Consider the following 17,587-nt stretch of genomic DNA (forward strand, 5'->3'; position numbering starts at 1 on the left):
AAGCCATGTGTAGAGGTGAGCCCGACTATATCTAGCCGGTACCTCTCAACCTCACGCACTAACTCAGGCTCCTTCCCCACCAGAGAGGTGACATTCCATGTCCCTATTGCCAGTCTTGGCAGCCGGGGGTCAGTCCTCCAGGGCCTCCGCTCCTGGCCGCCACCCGGCACACAATGCACCCGACCCCTATGGCGCCTCCTGCGGGTGGTGGGCCTGCGGGAGGATGGGCCCATGTCTTTTCTTCGGCCTGTGCCCGGCCGGGCCCCATGGACTAAGGCCCGGCCACCAGACGCTCGCCCTCGGGCACCCTCCCCGGGCCTGGCTCCAGGGCGGGGCCCCGGTAACGGTAACGGCAGGGTAAACTGTTCCCTCGGTGTCCTTTTCATATATCAGAACTTTGTAGCAAAACTACACCAGAGTAATGTCTATGACAGAGAGTAACAGACACAAGTAACAGAATAAAGTGTATTTTGGTTAAACGTCACCGTATAACTTATGGCTATAGTGTGCCATATAGCTGTAAGACAAAAATACATTTCAAAGAGGTCATTGGTTTGATCCCAGGCTTCTCCGTTCTTCATTCTGAAGTGTCGCTGTGCAAAGTGCTGAGCCCCAAATTGCCCCGATAGACCCAGTGTGTGCTATGTGGGTGACACAAATACCATATAAACCCTGTTTAATCATTTAGTTTGAAAAGAATCAACTGCACTAAGCTTGTTTTGTTTTAATGTTATTGTCACAGTCCTTTGGGCTGATTTCGGCACATGCTGTTTGGAGACCCAACAGCAGAACAAGTGCTGAGAAGTTTGAAAGGTAATCATGTTCTTATGGTTTTAATTTTTCTGCCACAGATTAATTAAGAAAATGTGAAAAATCGGTGCTGCCAACTTCGCCGGAATGCAGAATTAGGTGTCTTGTCTGTCAAAACTTCCTGACGGAGAGTCCTCCCACACTCCCTCCCAACCATTAGCTTCCTATTTATACTTGAGGAAATAAGATAGTGATTTAATATCCTCAGACTCTATTAATCAATCCACTGATTAAAAGAGAAAATGAATCTGCATCTGTTTTGAGAAATGATTCAGTCATGTTTTGAAGCAAATTTGTGTCAGCGTCTTTAAAGTAATATCCTCTGTTTCCAGCTTTGGAAGCTGAAATTAATAGAGGTTTGGAACAGAGACAAATCTGAGCATGTGATCAAAATCAGCATGTTTATCTACACGAAAAATAAATGTGTCCATAATTTTCTTTCTATTTGTCCCACTGTTTGCATATCTTAGCTGTCCCAGCTGTATTGCAGAGTGATGGATAGAAGCAGCAGCGTTTTAATTTTTTTTTTGTCCCAGGTTATTATGGAAGAAATTACCATGAGGGGTGAAGAAGAGATTGCTTTCAGTGTGACCCCGTGTGCTGCTGAAAATAACGGTGACTTTGAGGTTTGACCAGGGAACTGGAAAAATATTCTCACAGTTGAACTGTGCCGCAGAGGTCACAGTAAATGGATGTAAATTAGTGAGCTAGCCAACACTAATCACAGCTCACTTAGAGATGAGTGGAAGTGGAGATGTTTAATGAAGTCTTGAAATCGAGGGAGATATGGTAGCTATCTGATTCAGGACAACTCGTATCTGCAGCTGCTGCTCAGCCGCTGCTTAATGGAATCTGACATCTGGCTTTTGGTCCTTTTAGCTTGTTTCAGAGCTTTTTCAGTCATTTCTTGCTTTCTTTGTCCTCTTTCGTGTCTTTCCCGCCACACACTGCTTTCAGTTTTTCATCTTCTTCCATTGCTCTTTCCTTTGCACATTTCCTTTCCTTCCATTCTGCCTCCATGTGTTTAGCACGTTCAGTTCTGCTGCCTCTCTTTCCCACACTGCTGCTTTTCTGGTTCTCCCTCACTCTGCCAAGCCCTATCTTGCCGTCTTACCCGCATTACAAGTATGCATGCATTTCTAATGATTTCTTTATCATTGCACCAGTAGAAATGATAATGTTCCCTTTAGTGCTCTCCTGCAATGAGATAAAAACAGAGGCGAACCAGTGCTGGAAGGGTTTCAGACACTTCCACATCAAAAAGCCCTAGCGTGGGTGGGCAGTGCCATACCGATAATCTGGTGTGAAGAGCACATCCTCGGCAACCAACCCTGTGAAGTCGCAGCACACAACCAACACATCTAATCCTCTTACACCACCACTGGGAGAGTCTCTGCGTCTCAGTCTGAAAGGGAAATTGTATCATTCAAGCAGTTTTTCTGTAATTTCTGCATTTCTACAACACTGGCCAATCTTAAATTATCGCCGTCTTTAATGAGGAATTTTACATAGCTGAAAATTTGCCTGGTTTAGAGGCTGGAAGTGCTTGGGTGAGTTGGTGAATGCATGTATTTGTGTTTGTATGAGATATCTGGCAGATTAAAGAATGGCTAATGTCCCATTCCTCTGCAAGAGAGATTTGCCTTCTCACATGCGCCCCTTTCAGGTAATGCTACAAAAATTCTGAGCTGCAGTGGATGTCTAGAAGCATCTTTACGTTAGACTCATTCAGCGACGTAATCAGTAGCGGTGGGTGGATCGATCCAAATATCTAAGGTATCGATACCAACTCTGGTATTGGTAATCCCATCGATACTGGCGCGATAGGATCGATACTTTGTTTGCTAAAAGGTGTGTTTTGTTGTATTAGCTAATTATTGTGAAACGTAATCACAGTGATTTAATGGTCGTTAATGATGGTTCATCTCATAAATCATGGCACACCGCATAAGCACTTATAAGTTAAAAGTATTAGTATTAATCAGAGTTATTGTCAGCAGTAATGGCCCTGTATTTACTCGATAACATTTATTGCAGTATCGCACACCGCTAGTTATCAGAGAATAATAAAAAGCAACCCAGTCTATGTGGGAGACATCTAGAGGTGGAGTGAAGTAGTGCATGTGAAAATAGCTAGTGTGGTAAGTTAGTAAATCCAGCTTCATGTAACTTGTGATGTGTGTTATTAGCAGGTATGTGTTCCAAATTTTGATCTTGTCACATGTATTCCTGGTGCCTGAATCTAAGCAGTGGATGAAAGTGAAAGCAGAGTGTATGAGAGTCAATTGGAGACTGCCTCAGCCAGACGACCACCTAATGAACTTTTTGTAGCAGCCGAGGAAATTCACTGCTCACTTCTTTGGTTTAGCAGGACGGATTGACTTTGTTTGAATGATGTTATAATGACCTAATAGTTGGAGCAGCCCACATACTGGTGATACGACTGGGATGGATAACAGGTGATGAAGGCTGTTCTTTGGGCCAGTAACGATGAAACTTTGAAGCAACAGAAAAACTGTAAACACTATGTTAATGAATCATTGATGTGTGACTTGGGATTAGAATAAAGTAAAACGGAAAGCCCTGTGGAATTCCTGCATGTTAACGTTAGTTAGAGACAGATGCTCTCCGCATTGTAAAGAGCAAACAATGGAAGGATGGAAAATAGGTACTGAGGTTTCACGTTGTTTTGAAAGTGGGAATGGGGAAGATCAAAACCGTCCTTGGGTGCCGTTCTGCTGGGAGACGGTTTTGAACAATAAAAGTAATAAAAAGACAGAGAGATGCTGCTCCCTAATTAGAGATTTAACAAGACATTTTAGGTGCTTGAAGCGCCTTCACTTTCACGAAGCTGAGATAAGAGAGCAGAATGGATTGGGTAGCAGCAGGTTTACTACCAAGGGACCACCACAGTGAAGCACAAGTGGTGCACCTTTTAATTGGCTCTTTGTCTGAGTTCTGCTTTTAGAAAAACTTTTTACGCCTCTTCAAGGAACAGCAGCGTCATTGTTTCCAAAATACCGCGTTTGTGGTCCACAAGTGAATTGTCACTCTGTCAGGATTTCTGCCTGGCTGATTGTGCCCGTCCTTCCTTTGCTGAGCATTTACAAAGGAAATGCCAACCTGTTTGTTCATATATGTCACATTGCACCAGTTTGTGTGAGATTTGAGAACACTAACCTTTAAGCCAGTTTTCCATCCATTTAGCATTTTCTACAAACTGAATAGACTGTAACTACTTTGATAATTGTTCCATATATTACGCTAAAAAACTGATGGAACTATCGATCCATAAAAAGATTATTTCTTTTCCATTACTGGGAAGCATTGCACTTTCTGCCACTTCATTCATGCCTTTTCTTCTTTACTATGATTCATACACTGTCTGGTAATAGAGTAAGATTTCCTTCTCTTCTCTAATGGGCGTGGCTCTTCTGTAGGGTCCAGGACTGAGTTCAGATTCAGGGTGAACCCCTATTTCTAAGCAGGACAGGTAGCATTAAATTACTGCACTATAGCTTTCAGGCTTTAGTGACTCTGAACAGAACGTAATCTGCCTAGATTATTTTCCGCATTCACAGCCACTGTTCGGGGTAATTCGTTCCAGACTAATGCATTTCTGTTATCTGTTCTATGTGGAAAGAGGAGAAAAGTGAACAAGCAGCCTATAACTTTTGAGGAGTGGAGATATAAACATTATCTGTCACTTTTTTAATTTTACAAAAGGACAAAAACATGGCAGTAAAGTACAAACACACCAAATAACAGTCTGTTGCCACTAAAACGCATCGCCAAAGTTTCCATGCTAACACAAAGCTAGTAATATCAGGGCTCAGTATATGTTGACCCCAGCCGGGCTGGTCGTTTTCAACAGGCAACAGAAGGAGAGATGATTAAAGCCTCCATTTTTCCATGAAGTGCTCTTGGGGCTGGTTTTCACCAGCTTTGCTGTCAGGTTTGTGAAGCACTTGAACAGCAAAAGAAAGATCTTGCGTGTGTGTCCTTGTTAAGACAGGGATTTGTGCTGGGATGCGTGACAGTAGCCTAAAGCTTATATTGTTAACTGCTAATTATGTGGCAGTGCGTCTCAGACCATTTTATAGAGTAACATGAAAGTAATGCAGCAAGTAGGTTGACAAATGTCTCTTTCTTCGAGAAGTAAGTGTGTAGCTTATGCTGTGGCCACAGTGGGGAAAACAGTGTCTGGAGACTGCAGCACAGGAAAGATTATTGCAACTGTGTGGAATTAACTTGCGATCTTGTTGCCTTTGAAATGGTCACTTTAAAGATGGGGATCAGGTCTACGACTATTCGCAGTTAGTGACGGGGGTGCAAAGACAAGTTGATGAAACAGCAGAGACAGAGTCATCACTCGTCCGTCTGCCACCGAATGGGATCAAGTTGCCAATTGCATGCAATCTGTTTGAGAGAATACCTAGCTCCTGAGCTACACCCAGACCTTAGTGGCTAGAGTGTGATGTAATTGCAACAGGACAGCAATTTAACTGGAAAACAACATAGTTGCTAGGCAACCTTGCTTTTTGTATAAGAATATAACCAGAATACAATGAATTGGCAACCAGTTGAGTTGAGTCCCCTATAGCAAAGAGATACATCGGGAAATGATTTGCACTCAGCACAGATCAACTCTGACTGCAACGTGCCGATAATCTGTCCACATTCATAAGATGGAAAATATTTGCAAACCGTTTCCAATCTGCAAGTGAGTCGGAGTCAGGCTGTGAAAGTTTGGAGACAGGTTGCCTTCCACCAGGCAATCTGTGCAATCACCTTGCAATAAAAAATGACATCCTGAGCATGTTGCACACTCAATTTAGGGTAGACCAGTTAGTTGCCACAACTAGTCTGTTGCCAAAAGGCACAGTGCTAAATGAAGTCACTGTTCAACCACCGGTTTTGGGGGGTTAATGTTACTGCGCCATAAACACATTATTTTAAAAAATACTGTAATGACCCTAACAGTGTTCACCACAATATTGCCCACCAATTCAGTCAAAAATGGCCAAAGAAAATCTGTGAAAGAAGGGCAACACATAGGGTAAAAGATATTCACAGGTAGAGTGATAACACTGACTGTAATTACACATCTGCGAACTGGAAAATGTGTTCCATTATTCATAAATACTACCTGTGCTGCTTAAGTGACAGTTCACTTTAAGTATAACAATGGAAAGCAAATAGAACTAACTACAGGTGGCCAGACAGAAAGGCGCACCGCTGAACAAAAGGCAATAATCTTCGAGGTCAAGCCGTAGTAACTTAGGACTTGTTATCGTTCATCTTATCTATTTTCAATTTTATTTTTACATTTTATCTCTGGGAACAGTTGTGTTTTCAGAGAGTTTGCTGAATAAAGTTTACGTTTAACCTTGTGTGGCCACTTCAGACATTTTTTTGATCAGATATCCAGATGATAAAGCTTAGCTTTGACTTTTAAAAGAAATTGTTTTTGTTCCTAGATTATTTGAATTATCTAATTTGTTCACTACAGCTTTTATATTGAATTATTCACTGTCCTTTTAGCAGCCACAGCAGCTCAGTGAGACATTTAACAATGGACAGCTTCAGAACAAATGTGACTCTTGTGGCCAAGGCCTCAGTATAAACCACAGAGGAGTGGCTGATGTGCTATTAGAGTTGTCAGCAGGGCAGCACAAGTCAGAGTCAAGCTCCTCTCTTCCATAGCTCAAGATGGGGTCCCATCTGCTGTAAATTAAACCACCGCAGACATCATCAGGGTGTCTATCTTTACAAATGAGCTCTTCAGAGGCCGAACACAATCTGTAATCACCTCTGTTTGTTGAGGAGTACGGGGATAATGGAAGTAGATGACCGTCTTCCTTGACACTGTCTGGCCAGTGAATGTGGGAGAGGAGGAGGGATGGATCTCTCCACCCCACTGCCTCCTCATTAGAATGACAAAGGAGTGATGAGTCAGTCTAATGCAGAAAAGTAGCAAGGAGGAGTAAATGAGAAAACAGAAAACGACGCACAAAATGTAGAACAGAGCCATAATAAGAGAACAGAGCCAATTTTCCATAAAATGACAATATCTCTGTGTAAAAGAACCTGCAGATCAGGTTCTGCTTTTTTCTGTCTTATCGCTTAAACCAGGATTAGACAGGGAGTCACTCCTCATGGCCTCACATGTCAAAACACTCAACTTTACAACAGAAATAACTAGACAATTACATAAAATTAACAATAAGTTAAAGGGACTAAAACAGTGGGAAGCATTGTAGGACATGTCCATAATACCTCTCCTAGTAGGCCTCCAGGACACATCATTATCAGGTGCCTGAACCACCTCAGTTGGCTCCTTTTGCTGTAGTCCCTCTCGAATGATCGAGCTTTCCCCCCCCCGTCTCTAAGTGAGAGCCCAGCCACTCTTCAAAGAAACTTCTTTCTGCAGCCTCAATCTTTCAGTCACTACCCAAAGCTCATGACCATAAGTGATGGTTAATTTATGTGTTAGTTTGATTAGCAGCAACAGTAACCATTAACAAAGTATGACTGCCATCGATGACCAAAAAGCTATCACTTGGTCAGATGTTGGAGCATCTGCAAAAAGTTAGCTAAAAATGTTTTTCTGTCATGACAAGCAAGAATTAAAGTTAGACAAAATATTATAAAGGACCTCGGTACATGAGCTTGTTGTGTTCTCATTAAAGCCTGCAACACGAGCACTGCAAATGCAATAGTGAATAGAGGATTTTTCTGTAGTGCATAGCTGTGTTTCATAGGGGCTAGAATGGCCTTGGTACATTGTTCCAACTCTGATTACAGTTTGTTTTGTAGAGTTTTTTCCTTCCTTTCTTTGACACGTGGAGGCATTGACGTCAACAGCCAAGAGCCTTCGTGCTACCACGGTAACAAGTGCTGCGCTACCGCATCAAGCTCAAATTAGAAGCTAAGGAGTGATTAGGAGTTTCAGTAACTTGCACCTCCACATGAGGCCCTGTCATTCACACTGCTCTGAAAATACACCGTGAGCCCTTCACCCCAGCTGGTTTCCTAGGATTGTAAGGGAAACGGCTTGTAATCACTTTGGTATTGATTAAGCTTCTTACATGTACACTGACAAGAAGCTATTAAAAAGGCAAGAAACCACGTAACTGTCACTGTTTAACATTAAAACGTTTTCCACGTCCGTGCAGAATTTTTGGGTAAAAGGATGTTTCACCCTTTTTTTTGTTCGGCTCCTTTTTGCCTGTTAAACAGCCGATGTTTGAAGCAGCGCTGGACCATGTTCAAACTCCAGAGTTAAGCTTAATCAAATTATTGAGAGCCACGTCGCCTCTGCTGTCAGAAAATCATTAATAAGTGGTCTCCTTTAACACACTGGGCCTCTTCTGAACCATTCTTGTGATTTGAAACCTTGAGAATTTCTCCTTTGAAACTGTTGAAAGCAAATACGTGCTCAGGATAGGAGATGGCAGAACAGGGTGGGAGGTGGGACCAACATTTGATTTGGAGAGTACTTTGAAGTCAGAACGGAGAGTCATTGCTGCTATAAAAGCTATGAGAGTGTGTGTGTGCGGACATCTGTGCACCGACTGAACAGTTTCTTTCTCCCCTTCCTCTCCTTTTATATCCCCGATTCAAAGTGTAAAAGAAGTTGAGCCGTTCAGTCTTAAATTGAAATCGAGTGTGTGCTTTAATCTCGCGGGCCACAGCAGGCTGTTGCATTAAGGTTACATGAGGATCAGAGCTGCCAAACGAGCACCATTCGTCTTGTAATAAAAGATAAAGCCGCTGTAATTACAGCACAAAGAGGTTGCATCTATCACTAATGTTCTGTCTGGGTGTTTTTTTTTTCTTTTAAACTTTTAGATAATGTAATAGAAGGTGATCAAGTATCAGAAAGTAGAGTCAAAGCTGGAATATTTCATCATGCTTAATTAGCTAAAAAAGTAATAAAATTTGTCTGAAACTGGTAAAAAAGTAAACAAAAAAAACTGCCCATCACAGTTTCCCACATCTAAAGGCGACATGTTTCAAATTACTAACTGATTCCACATGTAGGAAGCAAGTAAGGTTTATTTATATTGTGTTTTCCAGTATAAAATGACATACACCAGTTAAAAGAGTATAAATGGATCAAAGTAAATAAAAGAAAGGTGGGTTTTAAGCTTCTTTTGAAAAGTGCCAGCAGTCTCCACAAATCTCCAGTCCAACGGAAGCAAAGTCCACATCCTGGGAGCCGGAAATTCAAAAGCACCGTCTCCTTTTGTCTTTGATCTGGACCCAGGTGCCACCAACAAACATCAGTCAGCTGGCCTAGTAGTGGCGTATGGATGTAAATGTTAACAGCAATATAAAGAGGAATGTGACCAATGAAGAGCTCTGAAAGTGGTCACCAAAATCTTAAACTGAAAACAACTTTACAATCCCCAAAGATTTTCGCTGATTACTTCATTTGCTTCTGACTGAAAAACGCTCAGATGATTTAGTTGGTTTGCTGTTTTGTTCTTCTTTCCCTCTGCAACTTTAATTAATGAAAACACTGAAAATATGGTGCGATCGATCAATCGCTGCCATCTCCTAAGCTCACATCCTCTGAGCCTCTCATCTCACAATCGGCGTAGTTACTAGAAGATGGCCCACACTCGAGCTACATTCCCCACATAACTGGAGACAAATCCACTTTGTATTTAGGCTCAAAGTTCATATTGTATTTCATGAGAGTATATTTTAATTACAAGAATTTTATCCACGTTTCTCTCATCTGTGATAAAACCCAAGCTCTCAGTGGAAATAATAATCCATCGTTTTTGTTTTTGTTGTAGTTTTTTTATATGGTCTAAAATTCAACCCAGTTTATAAACAAAACGGTGCCAAAATACAGGGGGAAAAAAAGATACAACTGAATACATAAAAGCAGAGAGCCCACTGATGAAAGCAACACAGTGTTGATCTGGCATTTTTAATACTTTTGTATGGTATTATATTCTGCCAGACCAAAGGCGATTGTTTTGCAGATTTATACATTCATAAACGAGTCAGTTAAACTTATGGGATATTGTTGTTAATCACTCAAGCTGCTTTGGTGTTAATGAAATGAACAACATGTGCAGCAACAATGAGACAACCCTCGAACCAGGAATGGTTTTAAAGGTGGCGGCCACTGATGTTTTTTTTCTTCCTCATCTTTTTTGACTAGTTTTGACTAATTCTATAGTTTTACATTTGGCTAGGGTTAGTGTCATTACTGGGAGCATCACGCAATACCTGGACCCTACAGAGGTTGTGCAACTCCTCCAGGATGGCACATCAATATGTGTCATTGCTAGACGGTTTGCTGTGTCTCCTAACAGTCTCAGGAGCACGGAGGAGATTCCAAGAGACAAACAGGTACCCTAGGAGAACTGGACAGGGCCGTAGAAAATCCTTAACGCATCAGCAGGACCAGTATCTGCCCTTTTGTGCAAGAGGAACAGGATGAGCACTGCCAGAGCTACAAAACGTGGAAAACATTACCCTGCCTGCAACATCGTTCATTAGGAATGTTTTGGTGGTGGATCAGTGATGGTCTGGAAAGACATATCCACAGAGGGATATCGAGACCTCTACAGGTTAGCCAGCGGCACCCTGACTGCCATTAGGTACTGGTGCACTGGTGCAGTGGGCCATGGGTTCCTCCTGGTTCATGTCAATGATCAGCCTCATGTGGTGAGGGTATGCAGGCAGTTCCTGGAGGATGAAGGTATTAATGCTACTGACTGGCCCACACATGCTTGCCTGACCTAAATCCAATAGAACACCTCTGGGATGTTATGTTTCGGACCACCTGCAAAATGGACTAACCTGCCACATCATTTTATCGCTTTTCATGCCTGTCTTTGAATCTGTAGGGTGATCATTTTCGTTTCCATCAAACAATGTGTCGCCCTTTCATTCACCTTACACTCGATATAAGTGTAGATATGCAGCATGATTTATTTTATTTTCAATATTGAGATCTGATGTGTTTTCAGAGTTCGTTTAAGTTTTTCAAGCAGTATATTTAATTTGAGTCCACTCTTTTCCAGGGTAATTAAAATGAACTTGTATATGACATGAGGACAAAATATACCACAAAACAAAAAAGGATTCAGTCTCAGATGTAGTCGGGCTTCTTTTCATGTGTGCCTAGTGTTTTAGAGCCAGATGTCATGCTTGATACTTGCAGTGACTGCACATTCAGATGCTGATAGAAATCTGTCCACCCTGTCTCTTAAGCTGTTACCCTCGTGGTGTTTGACTGATTCTAGTTTTCTTGTTGAGCTCAGACTCAGTGGTTTCTGTGTTGGGGGAAGGAGATGCATCAACATTTTGTTTCGCTCTCTTTGGCTTGTCAAATCTCTCAGCCTCTTCCTCTGACTGTCATTACTTTTCTCGCTCCTGGAAAACTGCTTAGACATTTAAAAAAAAAAAAGGAAAAAAAGGCAGATGCGTTACTATGACAACAACCTTGAGTCACGTCATTAGCTTCAGAAAAGCTGCAACATGGACCCATTCAAAGCATGTAAATGAACTTTTTGTATTTTCTTGTTGCCATTAAAGAAATATTTGCGGCACACATCACGCACCGCTGATTTCTCAGATGAGAAAAGTGTGTTGGTAAGGTCAGCACAGTTTGGCCTTGGTCTTCACACAGACTGGGATGAGGTGCATTGTTTTGTTTGGGGAATTCAGATAAGAGGAGCAACCTGGGAAAAAATGTTTCTGTGAGCTGGATTAGGTTTGCCTCGCTCATTACAGAGAATCCCTTTCTCCCTGCTTGTCAACAGACTCTTGACCCCTCACATCTTCTGTTGCAGGTCCATCTCTTGAAGGACCAGCTGAGTGCAGAGGCCACGGCTCGGCTGGAGGCCCAGGCTCGCGTCCACCAGCTGCTCCTCCAGAACAAAGACCTGCTGCAGCACATCTCTCTGCTGGTTAAACAGATCCAGGAACTGGAGACCAAAATGTCTGGACCAAATTCCAGTGAGTGGACCTATAGACATGCATACTGTATAATACACTTTAGATAAATAGAGATGTTCTGATGATATAAAAGTGCTCACACATCTACTGAATGTACAGGGCAAGAGTAGACAGGTTGCACCGGGCAAGTGTGTAAATTGTGACCTGCATCAGCCTCTGCTGGCAGTCAGTAGGAAATGGGATGTAGTTTGTAGTTCTTGCTTGAGGAAAAGACACATCACCTAAAGCAAGATGTGTCAAGCATAAGGCCCGAGGGCAAAAATCAGCCTGGCAGAGACTTCAGTCTGTTTGACCGGACAGCTTTGGAAAATGTGATGCTCCCTCAACTTGTTCTGTAAATTTAGGCAATTATATCTCAGAGCTTAAGCCCAAACAGCCGTAGCAACAGATTTCTGTTTTACTAGAGCACCATTTCTTTGTCTGACCTACTCAACATTAACATGGGCTGTAAGTGTGTGAACATAATGTGCAGTGCCTTTGACATCTCTGATCTAGATGATAGGCTGCAAAAACACAGCACAAGGGAGCTTTTTGGTTTCAATTCGGTTTTGGCCCTTACACAAAATGTAACTTTAATTCTTTAACTATAACAAGGCAGACTCATCCTTCAGATGTGTCCATGAAAATAGTTCTTTGCATTATAGTATCTTATTAATGCATTAATTGCTGACGCTTCAGACTGCTGTGTTGTTCTTTGAGCTCAAGTCTTCGTTTTCATAAAGTTTCACTGATTATTTTTAACAGGCTTTGGATGTTTCTCACTGATAGAGAATAATCAGCATGCACACACTGCAAACATATACTACAAAATAAGCATATTTAAGTTTCAATATAATTCTAAAATATATAGAGACCTTAAAGTATTTAACAATAGTTATAAAACGCAATATACATATAGAATGTAATAGGAAAAAAATGGTAAATGACCAGTTTTTCATTAAAACTGTCAAAGACTTTTACTCCCAGGAAGTAAAAGGAAGTAAAAGGTTCCTGCTTTTAGTCTGTTTCCGCTTTCTTTTAAAGACTTGATCTTTTAAAGACATTAGCTGGAGGGGGTTTATATTTATCTGGCCATGCACAATTTTACTTGCACATTATTTCATGTATTTTGTGAGCTATAGATCTAAATTATTTATTATATAGTTTTATATTATTTTTATATAGTATATATTTTTTCCAGTAAGTAAAGGAAATATTACGTTTTCAGGTATTGGAAGTGGGAATTTTCTTATTCCCAGTTAGAATTTTGATCTGGAAGGTTCCTTCTGATTCTTTACTCAGAAAGTCGGAGCAGCCCCACCAATCCTGAGTTAACAGTCCAAGATGGTGGCGGTAAACGGCACTAAAACTGTAAACTGTGAGGCAGCAGTGCTAGCCACTGATCCACTGTGATTAAAAGACAAACATAAAATTAACACAGTAGTAATCTATATGATAAATAATAATTGTAATACCTCCATAGTTGATTCATTTTTACCCCTCAGCTGTAAAAGGCTCATAGGATATTGGCGCGTTAACTCAAGTTTGTGAATTCGATAACCCGAAAACGAGGCAACGTAGGAATTTCAAATTAACAGTATATGTTTATTTACTAAAGATCTTTTATTCTGTACTGCCACTGTTGTGTATGCACTCTTGTGACTCACAAAATAAGCCACATCCAGAGCACTGACCAGGCTCTGTCCATGAACGTGCTGCTGTGGTGTTCTTAAGCACAAAAAACATGCATTATGTTATATTGTTAGTGATGCATAAATCGCTCTACCTTTCCAAAAGCTGAAGCAAATCCTGTTTTTCCTCACATTTCCAGCTATCCTACCAGAACGCACAAACTTACTCCTGATTTCCAGCATCCAAGAGATAACTGGAACGTGGCATTAGTCGCTGTTAAAAACTAAAAGCAAATCAATTTTACACCCAGTGCAAGCAGAGGTGGACCAGTTTAGTGTCAATGACATAGTCTAATACAAACAAACATGTTTCTGAATGTCTTGTCTTTTCTTCTCATATTTCACTGGAGAAAACTGGAGGAGGAAAGTGTCAAAGGTCCTTTGATCATGCTGACTAGGTGATTGGTCAAAACAAGTCATGTCCTCTGATGTGTCTCCTTTATATCTACATTTCGATACAAGGTTTACAGTTGTAAATTGTTCTGTTTCAAGATAACATTATATCCCAGGCAGAAAACTGGGTGCCAAATAATTCCTTTCATTTAGACATTCATCTGTCCCTTGCCTCTAACAACGTTCCTGCTGTGGGAAAAAATTGTACAACCAAGGCAAAGAGAAACTCTACCAAGCAAATGATATGGGAAAAAGCTCAGCTGAATGAGCTGTGAGTGAGATATCTCACAGAACAGAGCTGTGCCGTGACAAACAAGCAAATGTACAATGACAGTGACGAGAAAAAGTGAAAAATAGGCATGAAGGAGGCAGAAAAAAGGCATTAGTAATTCTACATCACACTCTAGGTCAACACACATCACTGTCAGACATGCAGAGCAGACGTCCAGCAACACACGGCGCACAAAAGCATTAAAACGCAGACGTGTCCAGTATAAGATGTCCTTTCCATGTCTCCCCCCTCACTACCACACAATTTTAGTCATCAATTTCATCTGCTGTTGAGACTGTGTGTGTGTGTGTGTGTTCCTGTCTAGCTATCTTTGTGAGGACCGAAATCTGCATTCTACTATACTTGTAAGAACCAACAGTAACTTGTGAGGACACACACACTGGTCCTCACAAGTTTGAAGGCTTTTTTGAGGCTCAAAATGTGGTTTTAGTGTCAGGGTTACAATTAGGTTATGGTTAGGTTTAGTTACCCTAGGGTTAGGGTTAGGCATTCGTTTTTAATGGTTAGGGTTAATGGGAAACCATTATGTCAATGAAGGTCCTCACTAAGTTAGCTTCTCCAGCAAATATGTGATGCCAACAGGTGAATATAGGTCAAAATCTCTAAGGAATAATCCCAACGCCTGGCTGAATCCATGAAAAAAGTGATCCTCTTCAGAGCCTTCTGGCTGGGCAAAGGAGCAGCAGTGGCAGACAGTTCCTCTCAGTGTGCTGAGCAGTTCAAGAGGTCCTTTATCCCACTGTAATAAGACTTTTTAAACACCCTCCGTGTGTGTCTGTGTGTGTGACAAAAAATACATCCCCTAAAAAACAAACCAAAAAAACCAAACAAACATACAGTATATGTAGCATAATCTAAAGCAGATTATACTGCAGAAGCAGTCTGAGAAGTTTTTGTAGATGTTTGATTGATGGAGTTGTTTAAACTCGAACACTGCAACTGCTGTGAACCCAAACAAGCTACTGCTACTGTCCTCTGCCAAGGAGTGAGTGAGTCATCCTTCATGTTTGTTCTGGGTTGGTATTGAAGACGTCTTTCTTTAATGCATCTCTTTCTCACTGTTCCAGCTCCAGGTCTGTGCTGTGTGCCCGTGAAGAACCCTGCTAAACCTGTTTCACTGAGCAGTCGTGATGATGATGAAATGTTTTGAAACATGTTGTTTTTTCTCCTCTGCTTATGCTGTACGAGCATGCACTGATTTATTGGTCACAGAGTGATTTATTTTGCTGGGAGTTGTAATCTTATATTCACCACAATTCACAGATATGTACGTCACATACATTTTATCTTCTGCCTGCAAAGGTGATGGCAGATTCATTTCAATCAAGGCTCATTTTTAAAAGTGGTTGAAAACATTTTATGTATCTCTGTTCTTCACTTTCCACCTTTTGCTTCACCTGAAATCTCCTTGCTTTATCTCCTCCATCCAGTGGGTTCCCAGGACAGTTTGTTGGAGATCACCTTCCGGTCTACAGTACCTCCGGTGATATGTGACCCCACGACACCTAAGCCTGAGGTGTCAGCCCTCAACCTGCACACATTTGGCAACAGCGACGGGACCAGCAATGCCTTCTCATCATCCAACGGGACCCTGGGAAGCCCACTAGGTAGGGACCAATGTCTACTCAAACTGGAGTGTTTCCGTTTCCTCCCGGGACCCCCGGGGCCTCCACCTCCTCGACTCCCCTCGCCTCCTCATCCGCTCAAGATTAACAGGCCAGAGATCAAAAGTCCAGAAGCGTCAGAGGGTCCAGTAAAGTCTTTGTCCTGCGACGTCAAATCTCTGGGCTGCCTGGAATTTGCAAGGTTTCGCGAGTCGGGTATTGCCTCGGAGTACGAGTCAAACACGGACGACAGTGATGACAGGGAGGATGAGGATGAGGATGAGGATGAAGGGGAGGATGAGGACGAGGAAGACATGGAGATTTTTGGATGGGGAACAGATCAGGAGACAGTGAGGCTACTTAATGTTCTCAACAGACAGGGAACTCCTGACTGCCTGGGAGATGAAATAGCAGTGTAACACTTTAACCTGCCCCACCCCCCCATCCGGAGAATCCTATGGTGGCTTGTTTTGTTCACTTACTTAAAACTGCTGTGTGAGAGAGACATATATTGGATGTACACAACTACATAATCAAGGCTAACGTGAATTTACCAATCATATTTTTTTTAACCTGATGTTGTTGGCAGATTAAAGTTATGAGCTGTCCTCTAAGGCACATTCAGCTTGAACTTGAAGTGAATTTAAGATAACTATGGTGTCAGCTGTTTTTAGACGGACATAAGGCTTCTATGGGAAAACATAACCTTGTCCTGCATTCGAAGTCAGTATATTAAGTCACACTGGAGAAAACACTGCTGCCACGGTCTTTTGCCTCTGAAATGGTTGGCTTTAAGACCAGAGTAGGGCCTGCGATCATTCGTAGTGACTTGCCATTCTCAAAGCAACTTTTGGGTATCAAAACTGCAAAAACACTGAGTAAGTCTGCTTTCAGTCTGAGAGATGAGAATGAGGTTAATTTGACCATTATGCGCAGTTTGGTCATAATGATGCTGCAGCAGTGTGAAAAGTTGCAAATCTGTTGTCCTCTACATAGAAATTCACGGGTTCGAGTCCGACCCACTGCACTTTCTTCTACTTTGCACATCTTCCTCTTCCTCTCTCTCCCTCCGCTTTCCTGTCACTCTTCACTGCTCTGTCCAATAAAGCAGAAAAAAGGCCAGAAATAAAATATTAATGAAATTCACACTAACTACTTGAATTCAGCTCATAAATTTGAAACACAAACTCAGAAATATGTCTGTGCAGTCAGAGTTGAACTGATGGGATGTCTTCCATCGGGACATGTGCTATCCCGATGGGATTAACAGTGGTGTCCCAGATGTAGAGGGCAGATAACTGATGGCTCTAAAACTGGACAACTCACAGGAAAACAGTCTAAATCAATTAATAAGGCCAGAGCATCAAATGTAAAAAGAAACCTAATTAAAATAGTGTCCCTTTAAAAAAAGGACACATGTGGGCACAAACAAATTAATAGCAGAATGATAAATCAAAAATCATCGACAGCATGACATCAGAGAGGAGACCAAACAAGAACATGCCAAGCATTCTAAATTTTAGGTTTGTCAAACTTATCATCCTCATACAGGAGGCAAAAAAACAAGTTCACACAGGGTAACAGGACATTTTGTTAGCTAGAGGTTATCACAAATCAGCTGTAAGCAAATAAAGTTTGATTATAGATAATTTGCTTCTAGTTCAGGCTGAATTCGCCTTAAGAATAATAATCTGAGTTGGTCACGTACCCTTGGAAAACAAGAGTTTGAGCCTAATCTGTATGCACACTCATGCATATAGGGATGGGTATTGATAAGATTTTCACGATTCCGATTCCATTTTCGATTCTGTTTAACGATTCGATTCTTT

General features: G+C 41.6%; 1 protein-coding gene across 3 annotated transcripts in view; it reads left to right on the plus strand.

The window, feature by feature from the left end:
- The window catches only part of LOC113008767 (carboxyl-terminal PDZ ligand of neuronal nitric oxide synthase protein-like), a 233,425-nt gene that overhangs the window by 185,654 nt on the left and 30,184 nt on the right, over nucleotides 1-17,587 (plus strand). For all 3 annotated transcript variants that reach the window (XM_026146482.2, XM_026146483.2, XM_026146485.2), the window contains exons 9-10: nucleotides 11,634-11,799; nucleotides 15,585-15,761. In XM_026146482.2, coding sequence (XP_026002267.2) covers nucleotides 11,634-11,799; nucleotides 15,585-15,761 — 343 coding nt within the window. The remainder of the gene's footprint in view (nucleotides 1-11,633; nucleotides 11,800-15,584; nucleotides 15,762-17,587) is intronic.

Source organism: Astatotilapia calliptera, chromosome 17 (genome assembly GCF_964374335.1).
Source record: "Astatotilapia calliptera chromosome 17, fAstCal68.1, whole genome shotgun sequence".
NCBI classification, from domain to species: domain Eukaryota; kingdom Metazoa; phylum Chordata; class Actinopteri; order Cichliformes; family Cichlidae; genus Astatotilapia; species Astatotilapia calliptera.